The 26,782-nt window shown below is 47.4% G+C and overlaps 1 protein-coding gene across 1 annotated transcript in view; it reads right to left on the bottom strand.

The window, feature by feature from the left end:
- Positions 1-26,782, bottom strand: part of LOC135900843 (uncharacterized) — a 715,897-nt gene that overhangs the window by 402,393 nt on the left and 286,722 nt on the right. The window contains exon 3 of the mRNA XM_065430427.2: positions 16,012-17,469. Within this exon, the coding sequence (XP_065286499.1) occupies positions 16,012-17,469 (1,458 nt within the window). The remainder of the gene's footprint in view (positions 1-16,011; positions 17,470-26,782) is intronic.

Here is a 26,782-nt window from a genome sequence, read left to right as displayed (position 1 = left end):
ACACCTAGTTACCGAGATAAAAAAAAAAGAAAGCTGTTTCTTTTTGTAAAAAATTAGATGACGTGACTGGTTAAACACTCTGTCGCACCACTATAAGGCCTACATTGGGCCCCTTTCAATAGACTTAATAAAAGCTATACGCACCCATGACATGCCACATCCTATAGTATAATGCGTTATCACGCTCCAGGCTCTCATCCAGTTGCGCATAAACACCACGATCCTGGAACCATATTCGAAGAACTGTTCTTACGCTAGATATCTTGTCAATGATGGCAATGTGAGCCAATCATGATGCAATCGCAGAGGACGCGGCCAGTTAATGGCAAAAAGCACTTACGAATGAAAAGCTTTCAGAATACGGCCGCTTTTTCTTCTCCTCTGGGCAAGAAAAAGCACCGCTTGTAATTCTTTCTTCCTTTCCTGCCAGCGAAGTTTAGTTCTTCGCCATATCCGCTTATGCTTGTCTATGCGCCGCAACGCGCTCCACTACCGCTGGCTCGTTATTGTATTGCTGTAAATCTGCAATGAACTGAACTCACTGCGCCATTTCGTAACAAGCATAAGTTACTCACTAGGGTTGAGGATTGGGCGAGTTGGTATTGCATTCTGGAACTGGTACAGCGCCACATACAAAGCGCAACATACAACATACTTTGTATGTTGCGCTGTACCAGTTCCAAAGTATAAGTTACTCACCGTCGACCAACTTTAGAAGCTCAAACTCGCCTTTTATATTCGCAAGAAAATTGGTAATGACGTGCGCAGTTATATGGCTCATTGCTACCCTGCTAATGCTCCCTATGATATCCGACAGGAGCGATTTAGAATACCGTTATTCATAACCATCTACGGAAATCAAACATTGTTGTACCAAATACATAATCTACTCCACGTCAGTAGTTATATCCACGAACTTATCGAACAATGTAGTTGAAAACTCAGTTTAAAGAAAAACGTTAAAATGTACTTGCTCTCTGGTATTGTGCCCTAAATAATTTTTGATTTAAAAAAAAATACTTTTTATGGCCCTATTATCTCCGTGCTTTGCTATATTCTCTACAGGTTTTACATTGCTACAAATGGATACGTTACACTGTGTATAGGGCTTGCATCATCTTGTATTTTTTAATATGTTGCCGGTTATATCTTGTTTTTTTTACGTGTTTTTGTTCTTATGATAGGTTATTGCTGTTCCATTATTGTGTGATTCTGTGTCACAGTTTGAGATGCCTTTTCACGATGTTACTTCTGCATTCGAACTATTTTTTGTCATGTTCTAATGTAAAAAGCCATTTTCTTTTCAGTGCTTCTGCTAGCAAATGTATGGGTGGACAGACCTAGTCAGGCCGAGTTTATCTGCCTTTAGTCCTTTCAACCCAGGCAATGTATGTCTGAATAAACTGAAACTGAAACTTAAGCTTAACGACGCAGCTGGTTTAGACGCCCATTTCTGGAGATATACGTGTATAAGACCCGCAGTTGCGCGTTGGCATCAGCTATCGCAAGACAGGGGCAATTGGAGATCGCAGGGAGAGGCCTTCGTCCTGCAGTAAACATAAGAACAGGCTGCTGCTTCTGCTGCTGATGATGATATTAGCCCCATGATTCAAGATTGGCCGAGGCGTTTTAATTGTTTTTACCATATGTTCATATTCTTTCTGTTGTTTTTGTCGTGCCAACACGCGCATCATTTCGTGCTGCACTAGCGGCCTTGAGCGCGATTGCCAGCCGCCCGTGTACATACCGCCACTTTTCGTCGAGATGATTGCGCAGAAGTTCCCGAAAACAGACAATGTCCTCTTTAGTTCTCTACAATTATCTATGCCATCGCTGCAATTAGAAAAACAGCAACGCCGTTCTGGTGGCGCCAAGTTGTTGCGACGCCTATACAGAGTTCTTTTTTTTTATCATACAGAATTTTTTTTTATAGAACCGTCATAAGCTCAGCGAATTAGTAGTTTTTGCAGATGAGTTCCTAGGCGAGGTGGACATACTTTGCCACTAATAACGTGGGCTTCAGAAGAATAATTAACAAGAATTTACAAACTTAGGTTGTTTAAATGGTTAATTTGAAGACAGTCACGTTTTAATGCACCCGTATTTTTCTTTTTAATCTTGGAAATCGCACCTAACTCGAGGTATTTATTATTTATTTATTAGTGTTGTCAAATGCATGCAAGACGAACTTTTGCGCTTTGGAGAGCACACAAGGTCAAGCCCTACGCACGTGTTTAGGGCTGCCTTGGTGCACCTCAACAGCAGCAACAATTGCCATCACGGGAGACCATATAATCCAGACACATGTAGCTGTCGACTCTCTCAGAGCGCACTTTCGCCATCTGTCAAGGATCCCCGACCATCATTTGGCCTCCCTACCAGCCGAAAGACCTCAAGCGACCTTTTCACGAGTGATTAGCGTTCATCAAGAGTGCATATCGACATCTTTTACACCGGCGGCGAAGCCTTCATCTCCCCTGTGGTGCCTGCGACAGCCTCAAGTGAATTTTGCTATTCCTGGAACTACAAAAAAAATCCCAATCATCCATAAACGGCTCTGAAGCAACTTACGCTCCTATTACTGCGCCAGGCGGATCATAACCACATTCATATATATACCGATGATTCGACCTCACCTACCAGCTCAACTTCCGCATTCGTCGTTCCAGCTAAGCAGGTTACAGTTAGATTCAAATTGTCACACATGACTATATCTACCTCGGCAGAACTTGCAGTTCTCCATGCCGCTATGACGTAGATCACTGAAGAGCCAACAGAGAAGTGGGTCGTATTTTGTGATTCTAAGGTAGCTCTTCACAGTATCAAGTCCGCATTACATCACAGAACTTACGAGCAGATGATATCTGACATCAGGGAAGTGCACCACTATGCTCTGGAAAGAGGGCACCACATTATATTTCAATGGATTCCTGCTCACTGTGGCAGCGTCACAACAACCTAGCTGACAAGGTGGACCGGTCTGCTCACGAATATACACAGACGCGCCCAACACTTTTGGCGACGTCGGACGCTGCCAGGCAACTTCGCCTACTTGCACGCAAGAAGTAACAAGACTTCTGGAGTTCAAGTACCTTCAATTGCCGATTACATAAACTGGACCCCACGCTACGGCTTCAACTGCCATCTAGCCTTTCCCGCGGCGAAGCAACCTTGTTGTGTTGCTTGTGGCTGGGAGTGGCGTTTACGAACGCACACTCCTACCGTATGGGAATAGCCGAGAGCCCGATGTGCAACTCCTGTGGGTGCGAGCAAACCATCGAGCACCTATTGTGTACCTGCTCTCGCTATGAGATCCGACGCCTCTCTCTGCGGGCAACCTTACACCGACTGGGCTCGAGACCGTTCACCGAGTCAAACATATATACTCGGACCGTGACCACACCCGTCACTGGCTCGAAAAGCGATTCGTGCACTAGTGCAATACTTGAAGTCCACCGGCTTAAGAGACCGTTTATAGTGTCCCTGTGTATAGTGTCCGTCCCATACGCACTCAGTGCTTACTCTCTCGCTTTTTCCTCTTTCTATTCCCCTTTCCCCCACCCCCAGTGTAGGGTAGCAAACCGGATGCTCTTCTGGTTGACCTCCCTGCCTTTCCTATCCTTGTTTTCTCTATCTCTCTCTCTCTCAGCGGTAAATCCAGGCAATATCAAAGCCGAGCGCATCGGGACCTCAGAAAACGCGGCCCGCTATGATGTCAGACGGAAACGCCTCGTGAAGAGAAGCGCGAGGAAGTTAATTTGAAAGTGAACGTTCCAGCGAGTCGCTGCAGCTACTGATACGGCACGCTTTGCCTGGCAAGCATGGGTGGATTCGCACGGGATCAAGATTTGCCACGGCATGTTATCATTAAACATAATGCCACATTCTTTACGGGGCGTTGCTTTCTGACGCGCAGCGGGACGCGTTAGGTGTGCCTCTAATTGAGCTTTGAAATTCTATTATGGATATCACGAACAAAGTGCGATTTTCAAGGTTGAAAAAATAGTGGGCGTGCATTAACATGTGACTGCCTCCCAATTTCATAAGAAGCCAACAAACATTGACACCAAGGACAACATAAAGGAAATTACTTGTGAACGATCCCACAACCTTCGCAGGTGGGGATCATTCCCCACCTGTGGCAGGTTGTTTATTCATCCACTTTCATCTTCATTAATTTATCGTTTCTTTCTTTCATTCATTAAGCACAAGTAATTTACCCTATGTTGTCCTTGGTGTGAGTGTTTGTTGGATTCTTATTATATGACTAATAAAAATCGGGCCCCTCGGGGAACCCCTTTCTTCTTGCCTCCCAATTGGTCAATCATAGTCAACTGCGCCAATCCACTAATATGAAATTTTGTTAATTAGTCTTCTGAAGCTGACGTTATTAGCGACAAAGTATGTCTACGTCGTCTAGGAACTCGTCTGAAAAAACACCCCGCTCGCAGCACTCATTATTTTATTCATAAAAAAATCTGTATGGTCTAAAAAAATTCACCGACGATTCTTAGGAACGTTTCAAAACTCAAGGGCTCAAACTTCGTGATTAAAGAAGACTTCTCTTCTAGGGTTCGGTCAATTCGGAAAAAAATCTGGGATGCATCAGCCTCTTTTCGGGACAGCGGTTCGGTTGTGAAGTTGAGATACGATCATGCTTTCATTAACAGGGTTCGTTATAACTGGGATGACAGTTCAGACTCATTAGTAATGGCACCCGCTCAACGTGTTTCTTCTGAGTCTGTCCATTTGACTTCCGTGCCATCCACTTCTTGAATTCATCCTGGTCGTTTTGAGAACCTTGTTGTCTTGAATATAAACGCTCGTAGTATTGTTAAAAAATTTCCTGATTTATTGTCCCTTATATCTATTCATTCCCCCCATGTTATCGGCATCACAGAGACTTGGCTGCACAATGGTATCTATGAATCTGAGTTCACTCCACCCGGTTTTGTTGCCGTGCGCTTAGACAGAGTTAGCGGTACTGGTGGTGGCGTGGCACTGCTTATCCGGTCGGATATACGATTCTCAGTCTTGCCTTCTCCTCCAGAAACAGAATCCGTGTGGTGTAAAATTTACCTTCATAATCGGTGTATTGTGATTACTGTTATATATCGTCCCCCCGGCTCTACTCTTGATGTTCTTCATGCTGTTTCAAACTTCATGAGCGAGATCAACATTGCGTCGTCGAGTTTTATCTGTATGGGCGACTTCAACGCCCCTGGCATCCACTGGCCGTCATTGTCTGCAGTCGGTCGCGACACAGCTATTTGTAAAGAACTAATCAACATCTCCTTGTCCTTTGGTCTCACCCAGGTTGTTCCTAGTGCAACCAGATTAAATTCCGTCCTTGACTTAGTTTTTTTAAGCGCTAACCTAGCCGAACGTGACTTTTCTTGCGACGTAATTGATGGTATTTCAGACCATAAAGGCGTCTTAGTGTCACTCTCCTGTCTAATTTCTAAATCCCCCTACACGTTTACTAGTTTCCCTGATTTCACTCGTGCGGATGACAACTCCATTACTGATGCCTTATCTCATCATTTCGATACGTTTAGTGCACTTGCAGACAACCAGGACGTCAACTGCCTTGCTAATTACTTTGAGCGTCTCGTCAAATCATGTGTCGAACGTTTTATGCCCATTAAGACTAAGAAAAGAAATTCTAACATTCCTTGGATGACTCGCGATATCTTGCATTTGTCCCGTCGCGTTCGAAGGTTAAGGCGTTCCAGAAGAGGCACTGATCCCATGGCATTGGATAGATATGTTAAGGCAAAGCAAGAACTGAATCTTATGTTGCGAAATGCAAAGGATTTCTTTTTTCGCGTTCGCCTGCACAATTTGTTAAGAACTAACCCACGAAAATTTTGGTCTTCTATTTTACCTCGCGATTCTTCATCCACTTCTTTCAGAATAGATAATGACGTCACCAACGACCCGGCGGTGATATCCGATGCATTCAACAAGTATTTCCAATCCGTGTTTGTTTGCGATAACAACTTCATCCCGACACTTACCACTATAGTTTCTTCTGAAGCAATCAGTGACGTTGAGATAAACTGCGAAGGCGTCCTCAACCTTATATTAAACCTGGATGTTAAGAAATGCACCGGTCCGGACGGGATACACAATGCGTTCCTTGTTCGTTATTCGTTGTGGTCATCAAAATATCTGTCCATCATATTCAGAAAGTCCTTATCATCCTCTACTGTACCTTCTTCATGGAAGTTAGCCAAAGTGCTCCCTCTTTATAAATCTGGAGATAAGCAGTGCTTGTCGAATTACAGACCAATTTCACTGACGTCACAGTCATGCAAAATGTTGGAACACATCATTCATAAGCACATCACGCTCTTTCTGGAATCAAATAATTTATTGTCTAACAAGCAACATGGGTTTAGGCGCGGTTTTAGTACGCTAACGCAGCTAGTTGAGTTCACGCATGACATTTCATTTAACCTTGACGTAGGCAACCAGGTCGATGCAATTTTTATAGATTTCTCGAAGGCATTTGACACCGTTTTACATTCTAAACTTATTGCTAAACTTAATGCTGTACTGAATAACCCTCATTTGGTTAACTGGATTTTAAGCTTTCTCTCATTTCGCTCCCAGTTCGTCTCTTACAGTTCGACTGACTCCGCTACTGTTGATGTGACATCAGGTGTGCCCCAAGGCTCCGTCCTTGGGCCACTTCTTTTTTTATTATACATAAACGATTTGCCACTTCACTGCTCTTCTAACATCCGTCTCTATGCTGATGACTGCGTTTTATATGAAGTGATTAAATCTTCTAATGATCATTATCGCCTTCAAGAGTCGTTTTCTAGGTTTTGCGATTGGTGTAACACTTGGCAAATGAACATTAATTTCAATAAAACCGTTCTGATGTCTTTCTGCAACAAATCTTCCCCCTCCCTTTTCAGTTACTCGTCCAATGGCCGTACAGTAGATAAGGTTTCTGAGTATAAGTATCTTGGTGTCATTTTTACGCATAACATGTCATGGTCCAAACACATCGACTACATATGCAGTAAAGCACTAAAAAAATTAGGTTACTTAAGACGAACGCTAACCCGATCTCCTAAAGACACAAAGGTACTAATGTATAAATCTCTAATCCGCCCTGTTCTTGATTATGCATCTGTAGTTTGGAGCCCGCATAAGCAGTTAGAAATTAATAAACTAGAGGCTATACAGAAAAAAGCTGTGCGATTTATATGTCATCGTTACGATCGAGACTTTTCGCCCTCTTTAGCACTTTCTTCCTTGAACCTAAACACGCTCTCTTCGCGTCGCCGTGTCGACTCATTAAAATTTTTGCACTCCATTGTCAATTCTTCAGTTAGGCTCTCAAATGATAATTACATTAACTTCACGCCGGGATCATCAACAAGAAGACATCATGACCTAAACTTAATACCCTACTACGCACGTACTAACATGTTCAAATTCAGCTTCTTTCCCCGCTCAATCGAAGACTGGAATTCATTACCTGGATCCATTCGCTCATGTTCATCCCAAATTTTTGCAACCGCCATCCAAGATGCATAATTATGAGTATGGGTATGGGCATAATCAGGCATGGGTATGCCTGGCAGCATTTGTATAACATTTGTATAACTTGTGTATTCTTTCACCAGTGCTCTTTTGTAAAAGTGTTCACTTGTATTTTTTTGTATTTTCCTTTTCATCTGTGCTCTTTAATAGTGTTCACTTGTGTTTACCGCTGTATATTCCCATGCATTTTTTGTACATTTTCTTAACCCACTCCTGCTATAGCGCAAATTGCGCTGCAGTATGTATAAATAAAATAAATAAAATAAAATACTCCCTAATGCGAAATTTCAGCGCAGCTTCATACGTGTTTTCATTTCGTGTGTCAGTATTTTGTATTATGCTTATATAGGTATACGGTTTATGTTAGGAACAGAACACTGTCAACATCGTAGATGGCGCGGACAATCTGTCTCGTGCAGCACAGTGCAAACTGAGTGAAGAGTGGCGCGACTGTCTCGCTAATCGGGCGATCGCGAGAGGCAGCGCGTGGGTGACGCGTGGACGCGATTCACAAGAGCCGCCGCAGACAGATCTCCGCTACTGCAGCGCTTCGTTTCCATGGAGACGACGCGCATAACTCCGGCGCCATATCGTAGCCATCGTCACCGGTTAGCCCATCTTGCACGGCACAACGCTTTTCTTGCCACGCTTTCGTTCCACCAACGACGAGAGCGGCCTTTAGTCGCGAGGATATCGTGCCACCAGTGTCAGCGGCGACAAGACCAAGGCAACGTCACAACGAGCCTTACCTACACCACCTAGATAGCACAAGGCCTGTTCACTACGCTACCATGACGTCATGCTACTTGGCCCGAAATTTTCATTGCCAAGGCTGGCGTGACAAAAGCGTCGTCGTCAAAGTCACTGTTGCTTACTCGGGACATCCCCATTAGATTTTATGGCAGTCGGGCCAGGTAGCATGACATCATGGATAGGAGTGCACAGGCCTTGTGCTATCTAGGTGGTGTTGGCCTTACTCGTAGCCACTCGCCATCGGCGCTTGCACGAGCAGTGATCCCCGATCCCCCTCACACACGTTAATGCTGTGGAGCGACCTCAGCATCTCACGCCGCGGACGAGCGCAGCCTTCCCCACCTCACGCCAAGCGCTCCCCATAGGAAGCGCAAATAAGGTCGCCCACGCGGCTACAGATGCCATGGCCGCCGGCGACTCAACGCATGCGCAGGCCCTCCCCCCTCCACTCCTCCTCCACTTTCGGCCTCGTGTTTTCACTGTAGCATCCTCCTCCACTTTCCTCCTCACGCGCTCTTCTTTCATCTCCCGCTGCGCTTCGCGTTCGCTTTCATCTTTCGCTGCGGTTGTTCGCTCGGTTACGAGGTACAACAACGCCGAGGTACGATCGACGCTCAAAGCAGGAAAGGGTGCCTAAGAGCTGCGCTCTAAGAAAAAGACCCTGTACATGTTGTGGTTCGACGGCTATGGTCGCGGTTTCCATTCACGCATGTACGCGACTGACGCATGCGAGCTATCACGATCTTTCTTGATAAGTTTCTTGCCATTCATCTGTGCCCACTAGAGGTCACTAGTGGAGTGCACGAGCAGTGTTTCTTCATTTGATGCATATTTCAGATCTATAGATCTTGCATACCGGGTCCCACTGTTTATCAGACTTAAACAGAATGTTCTGTACTGACCAGCGCTTCCTTTCCTTCTTCCATTATTAAACTAGATAATAATGCCTGCCCTTGTGAACCCTGTGGGTGAATAGTCAGTAGTACCGTCACATAACAGACGTAACAGCGGCAAATCTGCGAGCCCTGAAGAGAATTTAGCTCTGTTTTTTTTTTCGGCAGTTAAGAAATTCACGGCACGTGTGATGGAACAATATATGTATACAGCGTCAGCGCATGGAAATCCCTGCCTGCACTTTATTATTCTTTCTGTTTTAGGTACTCTGTATTCACTTACATCTTACGAGAAAAATAAAAAAGTGTGGTTTGATGGCTGCCCTTCCTACCTTCTTTAAGTATTTTTTTTCTTTCCTTCCTCTGTTTCAAGAGCCGAGACAGTCGATGAGAAGCGTCGAAGCGGGGCCAGACAGAGCGAGTGCATGCGAAGCGATCGTGCTCCGAAACTGCGGAGCTTCCACAGAGGCAGGGCAAAGAAAAACAAGAGCACTGAGAAGGCGGTTAAGGGCCCCCGAGGGGCGTTCTCTAGCGAGGTTTTACAAAGCCTCCATCGTGCCGATCATGGTTTTGCGAGATGCGCATAAAAATCAATACGCCCCTCGAATCTGCGAGCAGAGCGCGCGCAACCAGGCATGCAGCGACGTAGCTTAAGTGAGAGCATCAGAAAAATAAGGAAAATAATTTCTCGTTGCAACGTTGCCGGCGGCGTTGCGTCTACAATGACAGAACCGCTTAAAGGAATCTGCGCCTTCTTCGTTCCCGGGAGAAAAGCCAGCTGAAACTCGACAGCCCGTTTACCGCGCATTCGTGTACTCGTCGGATGTTTCTTGTCTTTCTTTTTCTCTCCCCCCCCCCCTCTTCTAATATATCTTGCTGTACTGTGGAATAAGGGCCTGAGATTTTATTCCTTGTGTCGGAGTAGACGTGACCACTCGTGCTCACGACATAAGTGTGTAATGTCAGGCATGAAAGGCTGATCTAAACAAGGGTTATCAAAAGTTGTGGCGCCTGCGGGTTCCTTTTTGAGGACTTGCGTTCATTGTGGACTGAGAGCAGCTGCTTCGATTGGACACAGTTTCAAGAAACGGTAAATCTTGCGCCATATCTCTCAAACTCCTCTATAGTTGAGTCGCAATGCGTTCGCATGTGGGCTAGGTTAGGCCTTTTTTTTTCTTTGCTTGGCGCATGCGAGTTTCTTGATAATGGCCCCTCTGATAGGGACTAAGCCATGGAACAAACTTTGTATTTTGTTAACGATCGATCAATATCATTTTCCAATCTTTTCGCCGTTCTTAGTTGGCTCAGACGCTGCCGCACCGTCGCTGTGGCCGGGATCGGCCACTCGGTGCGACGGATGATAAGTAATAAAAAACTGGAAAATGAAATGGATCGTCGCAGTATACGGTCTCAGGGTGTGGTTCCTTTGCAAGCGTCCTGATTAGGAAAAGGCGTTCGCTTCCTTTGCATAAACACAATGTTGAATAAAAGCGGGGAGATTACAGCACCCTGCGGCGTACCTTTCGGGCCCAGCTCCCGGGGGTCGGACTTGAGATCGCCAAACTGAAGCGTGGCTTTCCTGGATCGTAGAAACGAATTGACAAACTTGTGAAACTTCTCGCCCAGCCCGAGCTCTGAAATGTAGTCCAGGACGTGCGCGTGGGCGGTGATGTCGAAGGCTTTTTCCAAATCGACTCCTAGGATGGCCCTGGCATCCTTCGTGTTCTTATCATTAATTTGGTGCTTGAGTAGCTTTATCGCATCCTGCGTCGACAGGGACGGGCGGAAACCGACCATGTTGTAGGGGAAGAGATTCTTTCCCTCGGTGTGCCTTGAGATGCGGTTGTGTATACGTGCTCTGCGACCTTGCCAACGCATGCCTTGAGGGAGATGGGTCTGAGGTTAGCCAGCCCCGGCTTGGGCACGAGGACGACCGAAGCTGTCTTCCAGAACTCTGGGACGGAGCCCTGCTCTCAGATGCGATTGGTTTCTTCAGCGAGAGATTCGATGAAGCCATCTTCCAGGCTTCGAAGCGCCCTGTTGGCGATGCCATCGGGGCCAGGGGACGATTTGCCGTTGAGGTTCTGAAGAACTTCCCTGACCTCATTGACGTTGAAAGGCTCGCTGAACTCCAGACAGGAAGGCCCCATATAGGACGGGTAATCCGCCGGGCTCGAGGTACCGACAGGTAGGTACCTGTTTGTCAGCGTGTCCAAGACGGCGTCTTCTGTCTCGGAGTGCGTGGCTTTGTGGAGTACTCTACCAATGGCTTGACTCTGGATTTGGAGTTGGACTCGTTCAGCAGGTGCTTCAGTACATTCCGCTTGCCGCCGACTCGCATTTGGTCGTCGACCGAGTTTCACACCTCGTGTTGTTGCTGCCTGGCGAGTGATTGGCAGTGGTCTTTGATGGTTCGGTTGAGCTCCGCACTCTTCTTGTGGAGCCTGCGGTTGAGTCCCTGCCCCTCCCTCCTGTCGAGAACGCCTTTTTGGCCTCCAGAAAGTGTGCGAGGCGGTTGTCCATTCTATCGATCTCTAGGTCCGTCTGGACCTTCTTGGTCGCCGATTTGACAGCTTCGTTGAGCTGCGTCACCCGGAGCTCCAAGTTGATAGACTAGACCTGGATCTGCGCCCGCTCCTTTCTCCGTGATGGTGAATTCCCTAAGCGGTTTGCTCTTCACGTTCATGCGAGTCGCGAGTAAGCTGGGATCACTGCTTAAATCCTCGTTCAGGCTGTACCAAGACACAGCCCCGACGTTCTTCAAAAAGGTCACATCCGGCATGGTGTCTCTCGAACATGAGCTGCAGATTTTTTGAAAATCACCATCGTCGTAAAGTTCGCAGCAAAGGCTTCCTTCTTTCTATAGTCTGGCTAAAGCCGAGATATATAAACAGCTGTATTTGGAGTACGTCGCTTAAAATGCTATTTAGACGGCTTTCGAGACGCATAAAGGCAAGTAGTCAACGTTTGCTCAGTCACTGACATGAACGGGTACTAAGTGTATATAATGTGTAATTACCTAATAATAGTCATACTTCCACAGATTTTGACTCATATTTCGAGGCCATGATGGTTCAGAAAATTAAAGTGTTTGTTATTTATTTCGAATTTCGCAAGCACGGAGGTTAACAGCGTATTTTTATTTACCGTTCTTCTTCTTCAATTTGTTTTTCTTAGCAATGTGACTCTGTTCCTTAGCAACTATGGTCACGTTTGTGTGGCGGATGGGTTGATGGTCCTGTTCGTAAGGGACACTGAATGGTAATGACATAAGAGTGCATGCGCGCCCTGCTGACGTGTTCCAAGTATCAAAACACAAGAAGTACAGGACGGGAGTGCACTGCGCCTGTGTCTTTTGTCAGAATTACCGACACGAGCCGCGTGCACTTTTCGTGTGAATGAGACGCGTGTCTGTGCGAGGCAAGAAGCGCGGCTGCTTCATGCCGTGACTGCTGCTGGTGCGCTTCCTTTACAGCTCTCGAGCCGTGCTCGAAAGCGAAAGTGCTCGTGTGTCCCCACGTTCGAGGTCTTCAGCTAGGTAGGATACCTCGTCACACCCAAAGATTTCTTACACCTGATAAAGTTGGCCCACCATGCTGCTACGTGCCGCTTGGAAATGCTTGGAATACGCAGTCGTGGACAGCCTCAGCCAGGCGACAGAAGAGCGTCATTCTGCCGGAAAGGCGCGGCGCCAACCGACTCGCTTTTCTAGTCGCAATGGGAAGCCAGCGCTGGCCTGGAGGTTATGTATGTTCGGCAGCTTGAGCGTGCCACTGAAATATGCTGCCACTTTCCGGTAGGGAAACTTCGAAAGTTGCAGATAACAAGGCAAATGAGCACTGACCTAGAAAGAAAGCACACGTGATTACAAGTGTCGTCTGCTCAGTTGTTCTTTAATATTGAGACAACCCCTTCCAACAACGTATATTTTGCAGCAGATTCTTTCATAACTTCACGCAGACTAGAAACAAAAAATAGAAAGGAAGAAAAGGGCCAGAGGTTCGAATTCATAAAGTTTCGCTCGTAAGTGCTGTTTGCCATTCGCTGGCCACTTTCGCTAATGTTTTGTCCGACACCGCTTCTGGCAGGCATTTCATTTTACAAATAAACTTTAGCGTGAGAACTTTTTTCTGTGAATACCGGCCCAGATCCACAGAGCTTCTCTTTCGTAAGAATATTTTGTCATTGGCCGGCCACCTTCGCTAATGATATAGTTGCTGTGTTGATGAAATACCTCATTGTATTATTTCATCACTACTCCTCATTCTCCTGGGTTGCTATAACGTAAAGCTATTCCAAACTTTTCTATTCCAATTCTGTAATAAGCCCTCAAAGATTGGTCAAAAAATGTTCGGGTCACCCCATTTTCGTCCATCTGTCACGCGACGTCACGAAACCCGCAAGAACGTCCCATCTTATATGATGTGTGCACACTGATTATGCATGATTAAACCAAACGAAAGAAAAATGATTATTTCTAACTCGATGCCTTTTTAGCCATTGGCCTTTGATATTGTTCAAACGTTATCGTGCTGCGCCCTCTACGCCTGTCTGTCACGTGACGTCACAAAACCACGGAAAACTCACGCGTCAAAGTGACGTGTACGTCTTTAAAACGTATTAGTATACCGAACAAAACTGAATTTTTTTCGGAAAAGCTGGAGACTGGTCCGTTCCGAAAGGAAGAGAAGATGGCTGACCGCCGGTAGCTCTAGCACTGTCTACTCGGAGCTGCCGGGGAGCACGGATTTGTTTGCGTATGAAAAAAATTTAGCGTGGCTTTATAACGCTTTCGAGCCCTTTCGCCACGTATACGACATCGCTCTGCAAACTCTTCCTTGCGGAGGATCAGTTCTGGCGGCAATTTTAACCCTCCGTTACACGCCGCCACGTTTTTGGACCAGCCACCCCAAGCTAAGTAAGGGGAAGCGGACCAGTCAAAGACGCCGGCACAGTCCTCTTTGTCCGGTTATCTACTTTCGCTGTGCCTGGCTCGGCCCCATCGAACCCCTCTCCCCTTCAGCGTTCTGCTGGCCTTTTGTCAGGTGACTCAATTAAAAAAGCTGCGCAATGTAAGCAATGCAATTCGCCTTGAAAGCAAAAAAGAAAAGTGGGCTGCTATAAACGAGGATTTGGCGTCAGGAGATTGGAAGAAAAACATATTAGAATAGTTTTACGTTTAAATGCTCCTGTACTGTCTTCTGCCTATTCATTTCCCTTTTGCCCCAGTGTGGAGTAGCAGGTCATAAACGCGCTCCTCCTGACAAAATCTTCCGATTTCGTCTCATTGAACTTTCTACTCTCTCTTCCTACGGTGACTGGATGGCGCAATTAATCATGCTGACGAACAGCTTCGGCGTTGCAAGTTTCTTGCAAACACTGTCCTGGGCGCTATAGCGTAAAGATATTCAAACTTTTCTGTTCCAATTCTGCAATCAACCCGCCACGATTTTGCACCACCCCCACTTCACCTGTCAGTCACGCGACGTCATGCAAACCGCGATAGTTCCCCATCTGATATGACGTGTACACACTGATTATGCATGATTAGACCAAACGAAAGAAAAATAGTTATTTCTGATTCGACGCCTTCTCGCCATTAGCACTTGGCTATTGGTAAAAGTTTTCGGGCTGCACCCACTTCACCTGCCTGTCAAGCGACGTCGCAAAACCACGAAAACTTGTCGCGTCAAAGTGACGTGTGCGCGTTAAAGATGCATTAATATGCCGAACAAAACTGAATTTATCTCTGAATAGCCGCATGCTGCCCCGTTCCGAAAGGATTAAAACATGGCTGCCGCCGATCGCTCAGGCACTCGCTACTCGCATCTGCAGGAGAGCATGGGTTTATTTGCGTGCAATAAAACTTTTTGCGCGGCCCTGTAACGTTTTCGAGCACTTTTGGCACATTTACGACTTCGCTCTGCCAACTCTCCTTTGCTAAGAATCCGTTTTAGTGGCAAACTTAACCTTCCGTTGCATGCCACCGCGATTTTCGACCGGCCACCGCAAGCTAAGAAAGGGAAAGCGGACCAATCGCAGACGCCGGAACCACCCTGCCCACCGGTCATCGATTTTCAGTGGTCTGGCTCGGCCCCATCAAATCCCTCTTCTCTTGAGCGTGCTCCTCGCCTCTTGTCAGCCAATTATAGATAAGACAAGCCGCTCTGTGTAGGCAATGTTACTCGTTTTCGCAGCAAACAAAAGTGAATTATTATAAACGAAGAGAGCGTTTGATTGGTCTGTTTAGACGAACCTGCGGGTCACCGCCCGATTTTTGCGTCGGCGGGTACGTAAATTTGATGTCAGGAGATTGGAATAAAAACATATTATAATAGTTTTACGTTATTGGGTCCCTTTTTACTTTTTTCACAATAACATACGTCGCGTGGAATGTCAATGTGCGGTAACATCAAGCCTAACGCCAAAAACCTTTCCAGAATGTTACATGGGCCATTAATATGGCATGGGCGCTTTCTGACCATTCTAGCAAGCTGTATTCATGTGCAGTGCCAGTTTGAAAACAGCGCAACCGCAGCGTCTCACGGTCCAATTCAATATAATGCTCTTACCCTAGAACCGTTCGTAAGAGCAGATGCCAACCAATCGTTATTTTGGATATGCTACTATGGAGAAGGTGGCCGGCAAATGGCTCTTACGAACAGAAATACTCGTGAATTGGCCTTAGATTTTATAGTGTTGACTGAAGCTAAAACGACCGTTGCAGATAGTTGCCATTTTAACGGTTCAGTGCTGAAGGCTGCCCAGTAAGTCGCAATAAAAGCGAGGAAAGCTGACTCACTCTTTCCTGCGTCTTGTCTTCATCGGGCGCGGTGGTGAGGACTCCGGGGCTTCGCTGTCGTCCAGACGGTGGTGGGCCGTCTGGTGACGCAGCCAGCTCATCGGGCGGCTCCTTCTTGCGGGCCGAGCCCCGGTGTGTCTGGCCCGGCCTCGAGTCCTGAAGGCGGCGCAGTATGTTGGATCGTGCGGCGTGGCTCTCTTCTTGGGGCTGCTTGATGGGCGGCGCGGCGGGCGCCACCGACGATGCCGCGGCGGGAACGGCGCCGGCTGCGGCATTGGACGCCCCAGGAGTGGCGGTCTGGAGAACCGCGGCTGCGGCAGCCGCGGCTTTCTGCGCGCCTGCGAAGGCAGCCTCGACGAGCGAGATCTGCACGGCGCTCAGGTCGCTTTCGGCCAGGTCGCAGGGAGTGGCACCGCGCAGGTTGGCCGTGTGGATGCGAGCGCCGGCCTCGAGCAGCAGGCGCAGGCAGGGCCAAGGCGGCTGCGGCTGACAGGCGGCCAGGTGCAGCGGCGTCACGCCGTTCTTGTCGCGGGGACTGGCGGCGGCGCCGTACTTGAGCAGCAGCCGCGCCGCCGCCGTGCGGCCCAGCGCGGCGGCCAGGAACAGCGGCGGCAGGCTGTAGAGGAAGTCGCGCGTGTACTCTTCTTCGAAGGTGATCTCCCGGCCGTCGGTCGAGTAGCGAACGATGCGCAGCGAGGCTGCCAGCTCGGGACGCAGCGGCACGTACTTGCGGCGTCGCAGCTCGGGTGACGGCGCCTGCTCGGGGCTATGGCCCGCGGCGCGCGGGCTGAGCGTGGCGCGGCGCAGCGAGCCGCTGGCCTCGGAGGCAGCCGAGCTTCCGCGGCGCAGGCTGCCCAAAGGCACGCCGGCCTCGTTGGGCTCGACGCCGTACTTGAGCAAGAGGCCGACCACGTCGAGCGCTTGATGTTCGACGGCCAGGTGTAGTGCGGATGCGAACACGGCCGGCACGGGCTCCAGGTCCGTGGAGACCGAGTCACCGCGACCGAAGCGGTCGATGAGCGTCTGGCTTTTACGCAGCAGGATCTCCATGTCCTGGCTGGCCGACCCGGCGCTGCTCTTGTCCAGCAAGCTTCCGTGCAGGTTGACCGAGAAGCGGCCGTGGTGCAGCTCCAGGAGGCGGCGCGTAGCGGCCACGTCGTTGGCGCGGATGGCGCGCTCCAGCTGCTCGGCCTCGAGCGTCAGGTCGTTGATGGAGGAGCCCAGGCTGCTGCCCGTCGTGGCGGCCGTCAGCGAGTGGCAGGAGGCGCTGAGTGGCAGGCTGCCGCCTCCGCTCGGTGGCAGGTGGTCTTCGCTCGGGGGCGGCGTCGGCGTCGACTGCACGGCCACCAGCGGCGCCGGCGAGCGCCCCGTCGGCACGGACGCCGACGCTGGGCTCGCCGCCGCCGCCGCTCCACCGCCGCCGCCGCTGCCGCTCGGCTCACTGGTTTCAGGGTACAGCTGCACATGCGAAGAACAAACACCATATTTGCACAGGGATGGCACGTTTCAGCGACACGACCTGTCCGGGAATCCCTTTCATGAGGACGAGCACTCGCAATACCTGCGCAAGTGCACTTTCCGTTTAGCTGGCGCTTGAGCACCGTCAATTGCGAAATAAAACGGGGCGACAGCCAAGCGAATCACAAATAGCACTTGTATAAGTTTTGTGCATTTGTGTCATCGGCCTGCATTCACGAAACAGCTCGTATGCTACTGAAGCTCATAAAAGCATGCACCGGCCAATCGCCATATTACCCATGACAGGGCAAAAGGGAACGAAAAGCATTTCTTACCAACTGGGGCCCTGGATTCACGAAGCAATTCCTACGCAGAAGCGTATGGTATCCGACGTTTGGGAAATACATATTTGTGGTCTGGAAACAGGGCACGACTTCGTCCTTAAGCGGCTTCCAGGTTATTGTGGCATCGTTGGCAACGAACTTGCTTATAAGGTTACCCGGTGTGTTCACGAAGACACCCGGGCGCTTCCAATAATTTTTACGAGGACGGACGCTGCCAGAGAACTTGGTCTGTTCGCCCACAAAAAATACAAGTTTTCCAGTGTTCTACGAGTGTCTCCATTTGCAGGCTGCTTATAACGCAACATTGCGGTACCAATTATGGCTGGAAGTTGCGTTTACTAAGGCTGACCCCTACCCTCTTGGAATGGCCGATAGCCTGACGTGCGGCTCCTGCAGACCATCGTGCACCTATCGTGTACCTGTCCTCGTATGATGTCTATTACGCCTCTCTCCCTGGACAAATTTAAGCAGTCTGGACTCGAGACCTGTTTCTGAGTTAGAGGTACCCAAACCGTGGCCACATCCGTCGCTACCACAGAAGGCTATTCGTGCACTAGTGGAGTTCTTGTAGACCACACACTTAAGACAGATAGACGATAGTTTATATTGTGCTCTGAAAGTACAGAACAAAGGGAGTGAGAAAAAAAGCTGCTCATTGGACAGCTTGACGAAGCTGTCCAAAAGCCTTCCTTGTAGAATAATACAGGCAAAAAAAAAAGAAACATCATACGAAAGCGTAGGATTTGTACGAATAACCGCAGTATTAGCCTTCGAGACACTATTCATTCACTTACCAAAGATCTCAAGCGACTCATGAAAGATTCTAAACAAAAGTTTTTAACGTTGTAGCGCCTGGGATCTTAAGTGAAGCACCTGATAAATTTTGGAGGTGTCTAAACCCAATAGCGAAACGTTTGTCAGCGGCGCGACTTGAAATGCCACCTTCCGCTTAAAGTTTTAATCACTACCGTTAGTTTTCACTCCCAGATAACGATACTGTACCAAACATAAGGTAATCAATGGATAGACACCTAAACAGATAACGGACTTGTTGAGCGTGGAGTGTTTAATCTTATATGAAATGGAAAGGCAAAAAAAAAAAAGAAACCTAGGGCCGGACGGTATTCCCAATGAAGCTTTGTACCAGTACACCGAAAGCGGGGGGGGAGGGGGGGCGAAATACATGACTATTACTTTTTTCTCCTCCCTTAGCAGTGTTTTTTTTTTTTAGAGGACATGGAAACGAGAAAAGATAGTCATATCCTCAAAAGTAGCCATAAATTAAAAAAGAGAACTGTTCGATCAATCTCGCTCATCAGTACGTGTTCAAAGCTGATTGAACACATTATATCCAAACATCTCCTGACTCACATGAATGCGTATGGTTTTTTTATCTAACTGTCATCACGGGCATTGGGAAAGGCCCGTCAAATACATCTCACACAATCGAATCATTTCGCTACCTTCCAGAAATGATTGAAGTTCCGCAGATGATTTTTATGGATTTCGTAAAAGTATTCGATAAGGTTTCCCACAAAAAATTTGCAGCGACGTCTCACTTCGCGAACGCGGGTGAGGCGCAAGCTTATGGGAGCTATAGCACACACGACGCTATCTGCCATCGGGGCGCCTGAACTGCCTATACGCCTACACTGTCCGCATCGCAGATCGCATTCAAGACAGGGCTCGCGCGACTGCGCCACACGCAGCAGTACAACGCTCGCTTGTAAACATTCGCTTACTAGCTCAATTAATTAGCATGGTGTCTGCGCGCACAGTCAAACATGAACACTTTACACTCGATGACCGCGCTCACTCGCTGTCAAAACGCTGGCGTGAGGAATCGCGGCCGCAGCAGCGAGCGAAATGACGCTTCAACACAAGCTGAGGGGTGAGAACACTGCGCACGCAATGCTACGAGCCACTGGCCCACCTAGACCATGCCCCCAAAGCACAACGCTTTCAAGACAAAGGTCGCGCGACCACGCGCGGCCAAAGTACAACGCCCCGGCACCCTCGCCTCCCCCGGTGTCATGCGCGCGACTGAACACGGCGCGCTTCCTCCCTTGCGCGCGCGAGATTGAGCCGCCATGGTCGACTCACCGTCGCATGCTTTCGCTCGCACACACAGCGTACGGCGCGCGAGGGCGATGTTATCCCAGTACGCCTGTATCCCAACAATACCAGTAGCAGCTGCCAGAGTAGGTCAACCCGGCGCGCCTCTGCCTACCTACGTCCTCCGCAATACTCCGCCTCGTTTGTCCTTCCCGCCTTCGCTCAATGTCACGTATACACTTTCCTCTAAGTGACGCTACTATGTCGCGCGCTCAGAGCGCTCCTTCGTACTTTCCCCTGCGAGCTTTCTTCTCCTCCAGGCGCCTTCCTCGTTCGCTTCCTTCGCGGCTTCAGACACACACCGCCGATTTGGAGAGCTGGGCAGTTACGCTAGTACGTAAAAGGTATTAATGAAAATAGAAACAACGTTTCAAAATGCGGAGCCTACGCAGCAGTTTTCTTTTCCTTATTTTCGTGCTCGTGAACAGTACGTCCGTGTAGGCGAAAAGCAGCAAAGAATTTCGTTTGTACCATCTGGGGTACTTCAGCGCAGTGTACTCGGCCCTACTTTGTTTCCCATATTTATTAATAATCTCCCGAACAAAACAAATGCAGCGTCAGACTTTTTGTAGATTATTGCTTTTTAGAGAGTAAACAGGAAAACCATAAAGGGGACGAATACGTGTTACGCTGTACCTTGCAGAAAGCTAGGAAAGAATGGTACCGGGACTCACAAATGAAGCACGAAGCTAAACCCAATAAAAAAAGAAGTTATGATTGTTTCTAGAAAAAAGACACTTCTAGACTACCCGTAGAGTACTAACCATTATGAGCCAAAGAAAACTTCCCGAAATAAGTTCTTGGGTCTGTTATTTACCCCTGATATCCAATGGAATGACAATATAGATAATGTATATAGATAACGTAGATAATAAGACAAGCAAAACGTTGTGGGGCCTCAGACGTAACTTGTCTCTTGCGAACCAAGAGATAAAAAGCCTAGCCTGCAAAACGCTAAGCTAATAATTGAGGACACGAAGATTTTCTGGTATCCGCAATCAGCAACTAATATGTCGAAATTTAGGAAAGACCCAGCCTCTTGCGGTCAGGTTCATCTTTAACAAATACTACCGTTTTGACTCACCTTCCCTGTTTTGTGTAAGAGCTGATCTTCCTTTCTTACAATGCATAACTAAACAGGAAAGACTAAAATATCTCCTGTCTTATTATTCATAATCATGTCTATATAAACTGGATCAACTATTTTGAGGTTCATCGCAATGAGCCTTGTATAGGCGCTGCATTTCATGTTCTTCCCAGTTCCTGCTGCCCACACTGACTGCTGTAAGTTAGGTTTTTTCCCCCAAAAGCTCTCAATGCGTAGAATTCCTCTCCCATGTTGCTGTATTATTCACATCAGTTAACAAATTTATAATATAGCATTAGCGACGTTCTTGTACGGGACAACTAGACATTGAATACTATTGCGAAGTATTTCTTGGCCAACTGTCATTGTTTCTTTGGTTTTTGGCACTTTGCTGCTGCTGTCTTTTTTCTCCTCGGCTTTTGGCGTATTAGTGCTGATATTATGTGTTTTTTTTTTCGTGTTTTCATTTACTAGTAAGAGATACCATTCTGATTTGGTACGATTTTTCGTGTTTGTGTCATTGCAGTATACATGCATAATTATCCACTCCTGTAAAACCTCTTTACAGGGCAGGCAGTATTCAAAAATAAATAAAACTAAATGCACTGAGAAACAGGCTACTCGGTGATGCGGTATTCCTGCGTGGCGTGGGTGTTGCAATGCAGTTGCCATATCTTCGCTTTTCTCGCTGTTGTACGCTTGTCTGAATTATATTGCTCCTGCCTGGCAGAAAACAAAGAGGATAAAACAAACAAACAGCGGAAACACATGAGAGACCAGATGAAGAAGACGACGGGACTAGTTGGACCAACTAGTGCCGTCTTCTTCATCTGGTCTCTCGTGTGTTTTTGCTCTGGTTCTTTTATCCGTTTTACAAAGTACCAACCAGCCCAGCTCACCACTTTGCGACAAAGGAAAACGTTCGCCTTGGCGCGTAGTAGCCACGATGGCTGCTGTACCACGAAAACCCTTATCCCACTTCTGCTGCACAATAGAGCGCATAATGTAGTTCTCCCCAATAAGAAACAGCGGGTTACTTATAATATATTGCAAATATTCAGTCCCGCCATCCCTATTCATAGGCACGGCGGCCGCATTTCGATGGAAGCGAAATGCGAAAACGCCCGTGTACTTAGATTTAAGCGCACCTTTAAGAACCCAAGTGGTCCAAGTTTCCGGAATCCCCCACTGCGGCATGCCTCATGATCAGATCTTCGTTTTGCACGTAAGACACCATAACTATTATTTTTTTTTAATTCATGGGCATAAGGAATGCAGAAGTGCTATCATCATGCATGCAGGCGCATAAGCGATTTGAATCAAAGTCAATTAAATTTAAAAGCCCTAAAGAGGCCCACCTTCCTATATGTCTCCATCGGAAAAAAACATATATTCTATACTTTTCTGGCTGTGATGTCACGCGACAAGGCCGAAAGTCCATGCATATGAATGCGGGCTGCGGGCGATGCCTAGCGTCGCCTTTTTTCCAAAGGATGATTTCCCGCGGGAACTTCAGCCTTCTTTCATTAGGTCATGGGCTGAATGCGAGGTGCTTCATTTATCTAACAGGCGTTCCAGAATTTGTGCCGGAGAATGGAGCGGAGAAAAGAAAACATCACTAACGCATACGCAGAACGCTTATACACAGGAACGGAGGCTCACAAATTTATGTATCAATAACCAACTAGCCCGCTCTTGTAGTTTCCATAACAGGTATTGCCACAATTTGCCAAAATGCGTCCCAGTGACAAGATAAAGGAGGTTGACCATAGAACCAACTGGTCTCTCGAGGACGAAAAGAACGCTAGGCGGAGCTTGAGAGCGCTATCGAGAAAAAATAAATAAAGATAAGCAAGCTGAAAATAAAGGAAGACATGTGGCGGCTGAAGTTAAGCACCATGATGCCGCCCAGTCAGGCCGAAAATTGCATCACACAACGTCGATGCTCTCCTACTGTCAACCACAGAGAATAATCCCGTGACAAGTGTGGGGAGCCCTTTCGCGGCGTATATGCTCAGCAAGCAATGTAACGACAGATAGCATAGCTTCGCGCCTCATTTTTCACGCGTTGTTCAGGCCCTTCTGCGCAAAACGTTGCGGTGCGCAGACTCCTCCACATGCCACGTAACTCACAGGCTTGTGCAATTCGATCTTGGCGGCGCCATCAGATAAGGCTAGCCACTAGGAAATCTTTCGTAATCCTGCGAATGCAATCGTTGCGCAGTTGCTTCGGGCACTGAATGAACTTATACGGCTGCGTTGCTCAACAGCTACAAAAAACGAACCTACTTTTTAGTTCTGACACTGCTTTTCGCGTCTAGCAATAACTTTGATCACCCAGCACCTGCCTAATAGATAATTTCCATCGAGCACAATTTGCAGACTCCCGCCATTATGAAGGGAAAAGGAGAGAAATCTTGCAGCGTGAATAAACTGACCACAACAACAATGATTCACACTTCGACACAGCTTCTGCCTCCTCCCTGTCAAAACGTTCCTTGACATTGAAAGAAGCTTCGTTGCATTTTAAAAGACTTCTCAGTGAATGTGTACGCGTAACAAATGCAAATTTTTTTCTAAGTTAATTTCAGAGTGCGTGAAAAAATATATATAACTCTTTATGAGGCGAACTTCTGCACAGAAAAACACAAGTGACATTCAAAGCACAACGTTATCGGTGAGCACAACGGTCGGTGTTGAAATCTAATCTACGGCTCAAGTGCTTTGGCTATTTATACATGACTCATCGTGCATTTAGCGTAATCGCTTTTGCTCGCGTGCCAGAATGTGCAGCACTATTCGCTTCCCGCACGCAATCTGATTACACATGATTCTTTCACAATAGAATCGGCAATAATATTCGGGAAAGTTCCAGTACAAGTAGGCGTGTATTGCGCCAAGGGATAACATTGTAACAGTGGTTAGCCATGAAACGCCGTGAAAAGATGAACAGTGTGAGCTTGTCTATGGAGAAGAGCACTTACAAACGAAAAGCTTCGTGAAATCGGCCCCAGATAGCTTTCCTCCCAACTAGGCTTCGTGCTCTAGGTTTGTAGAACGTTAGACGGGCTAAACGAAATTATAAAAAAAAATATTATAGAGACATAGAAAGTAGAGGAAGGGCAAACAGGTCAACAAGATGCACGTACAGTTAGCTACGCCAGGCAAGAGGAAAGGCGTTAAGGGATGAAAAATATCATATGTGATAGCTCATGTTACTGACCTAACGTTGAAGGCGAAGTATGCTGTTATAATATTTATTTCAATAAAGACGTAGAATAAGATGGGTGCATTCTTGCTGAACCAATAAAGAAGCATTACACGCTTACATGTACAACTGCTGATTACGGGATAGTCTTTTAGCCATTACATTTCATTCACTGCTCCAGATGCGCCAGTCTGAAGCCCCACTCCGTGAGCAGGGTTCCAATTCAACGATATTCAAGAGGGGTTCCGCGAGAACTCTCCAAGGTGGAGCGGATACTATCTCAAGTTAGGTGAGCGCGCGTTCGAAACCAAAACCAAAACGGCGGCTTTTTTTTATTCTTGAATAAGTGAGAAGCGAGGATATATATCGCAGAAAAAGATACCATTACACGAATCGGACAAGCTGAGCCCATCAGCACCACCCGTGGAGGTGCGGCACCACGCGCTAAAGCCATCTGTGAAGCGCAGTCATGCATGCCACGCGATAGCCCGATCGAGTTTCAGCAACGAGCACACAGCACGTCTCCTCGCGGCCAGCGGCGCGGCTTCGGTCATTCCGCCTCGATTTTTTGTAATCTGCGCAACTCTTGATTGAAGTTCGGCGTGGATACGAAGGCGACGCACGTTTGAAGTTCTGGCGCTACGATCATTAATGAAATGTGGCTTACAGCTGCTGTGCTCACGTTCCAGCCGTGCACGTTGCTCACAAATGGGAAGCCATTTTATAGCGAATAGCACGTTGAGCTGCGAAGGGAGAGTGATGCAATAATTTGGCTCCGTCATAATGTCTTTTCACTTTAATATGCCCCGAGCTCTGGTAGCCTTATCACCGAAAGCCAATCGCTCAAGAGGGGAAATCGCTGCTGTCTGTCTTATCGGGAATCACAAAGGGCCCCTAAAGCAAGAATCGACACAAGAACAGCTGCACCCTACTAGCCGTTACAAGTTCTTCAGTGCCACCGTCCGCCCTCAGTTTTTACACCTTTGTGATCAAATCAAAGGTTGCCGTCACTGCGCAAGAATCAACGCCTCCAAGATAAGATATCACAAGGCCTGCGATATTTGAGCAGCGACATTACGCAAGAAGGCCGACCGCCCATAAGGTACATTCCCACGGTGGACGCCGGCGACACCCTAATGAGGTAATATTTTTTTGAAGAGACTAGTGTTTGATTATGTAGCTGATTATAGAAGCTGATGAAAGAAGCTAAGCAGCACCTGCACTAAATATTCCGTATTTAAGCCTGCAGTAATATAATATTTAGCTCGATACTAAAGGGTCAATGTTTTGAGCAAATTCTACGACGCCGTTCGCTACCGAGAAAGCGCGTAGCTACGTCAGAACTACAGGCCATAAAACGATAAGGGGGGGGGGGTAAACGTTAGAGCAAAAAAAAAAAGAAGGAACATGAGCGTGCGGAAACATACGTGTGAAGGGAGCTTCTTGTGGGCAGTAAAGCCGCAGGAAAAAGACAAAAAAAAAAAGAAGAATGGGAGTTCATAGAGGACGTGGAGACCGCGAATGACGGTGTCCCGATGCGCCTTGTCCTTTGTCGTTTGGTTCGCACTTTTCATACATTATTTTGTTCCATTACATCCTCGCGATTTTCATCACCTGTTTTGCGGCGCAGTTAAGGTGTGCGCATATAGCCAGAGACAGGCGCGCCCTTTTTCATTGCCCGTCAAAAAAAAGCTTCAGCGAGCCGAGTTTATACGCGAAAGGTGTTTCAAAGTACGGCATGTATCACATTTGAAACGACACTGAGGCTACTCTTGAATTTTGGAACGTAGTTGGCACACTGTAGCTACTAGAGGCCAAATGGTAGTTCTGCTTTGAAAATGTCCCGCGCACGCTCAGATTTTTCACAACTCTCTAAGGATTCCGTGAAAGCGCAGCCTTCCCCGAAAAAGAAAAGCGGAAATAATCTGCCTTATAACGAGGCCATAGAAAACCCGAGGCCGTTAAGCGGCGCATACCCTGTCTTTGTTTACTCTTGTCGCGGGCGTAAAGTGACACCTGCTGGAATAATGAACAACCCAAGAACGCGAACATTCGCTGATGGACTCATTAGTTAACCGGGAGGAGAAGAGAATATATGCGGTAGTGGCGGGAACTTTTTTCCCCTGACCTGAAGCCATCTGTAGCTCGAAACAATGGAACATAATGTTGACTCGGAAGGCTGTCTAGACTCATTAAGCACAGAAATGTTCACGCCTTGGCCCGCGATGTAGAATTTGCTTTCCCTTTTTTCTGCGAGGTGAAGTCTCTTTACAGTAAGAAAAAAAAAAAAGAAGAAGAGTTAATGAGTAGTACCGCGTGACGGGAACAATAAAGGTTCTGCTCGTAACGAATCACCGGCACTATAATATTTTATTTTTTCTTTCAATTTTTCTTATTTCTTTGTCTGGATCGACGGGACAGGCCTAATGATTAGCAGACCATGGCATCAGAATGCCGGCTCTCACGTTATTTATTTCTTGTATCCGCTAGAATTTACATCTGTCGCGTAGCTAATTAGTGGCGTTAAAGGTGCACACACACCATTACGAATGAGGTGCG

The sequence above is a fragment of the Dermacentor albipictus genome, chromosome 1, assembly GCF_038994185.2.
Source record: "Dermacentor albipictus isolate Rhodes 1998 colony chromosome 1, USDA_Dalb.pri_finalv2, whole genome shotgun sequence".
In the NCBI taxonomy this organism is placed as follows: domain Eukaryota; kingdom Metazoa; phylum Arthropoda; class Arachnida; order Ixodida; family Ixodidae; genus Dermacentor; species Dermacentor albipictus.
The sequence above is the reverse complement of the archived record's forward strand: the minus strand, read 5'-3'. Positions and strand labels throughout refer to the sequence as shown.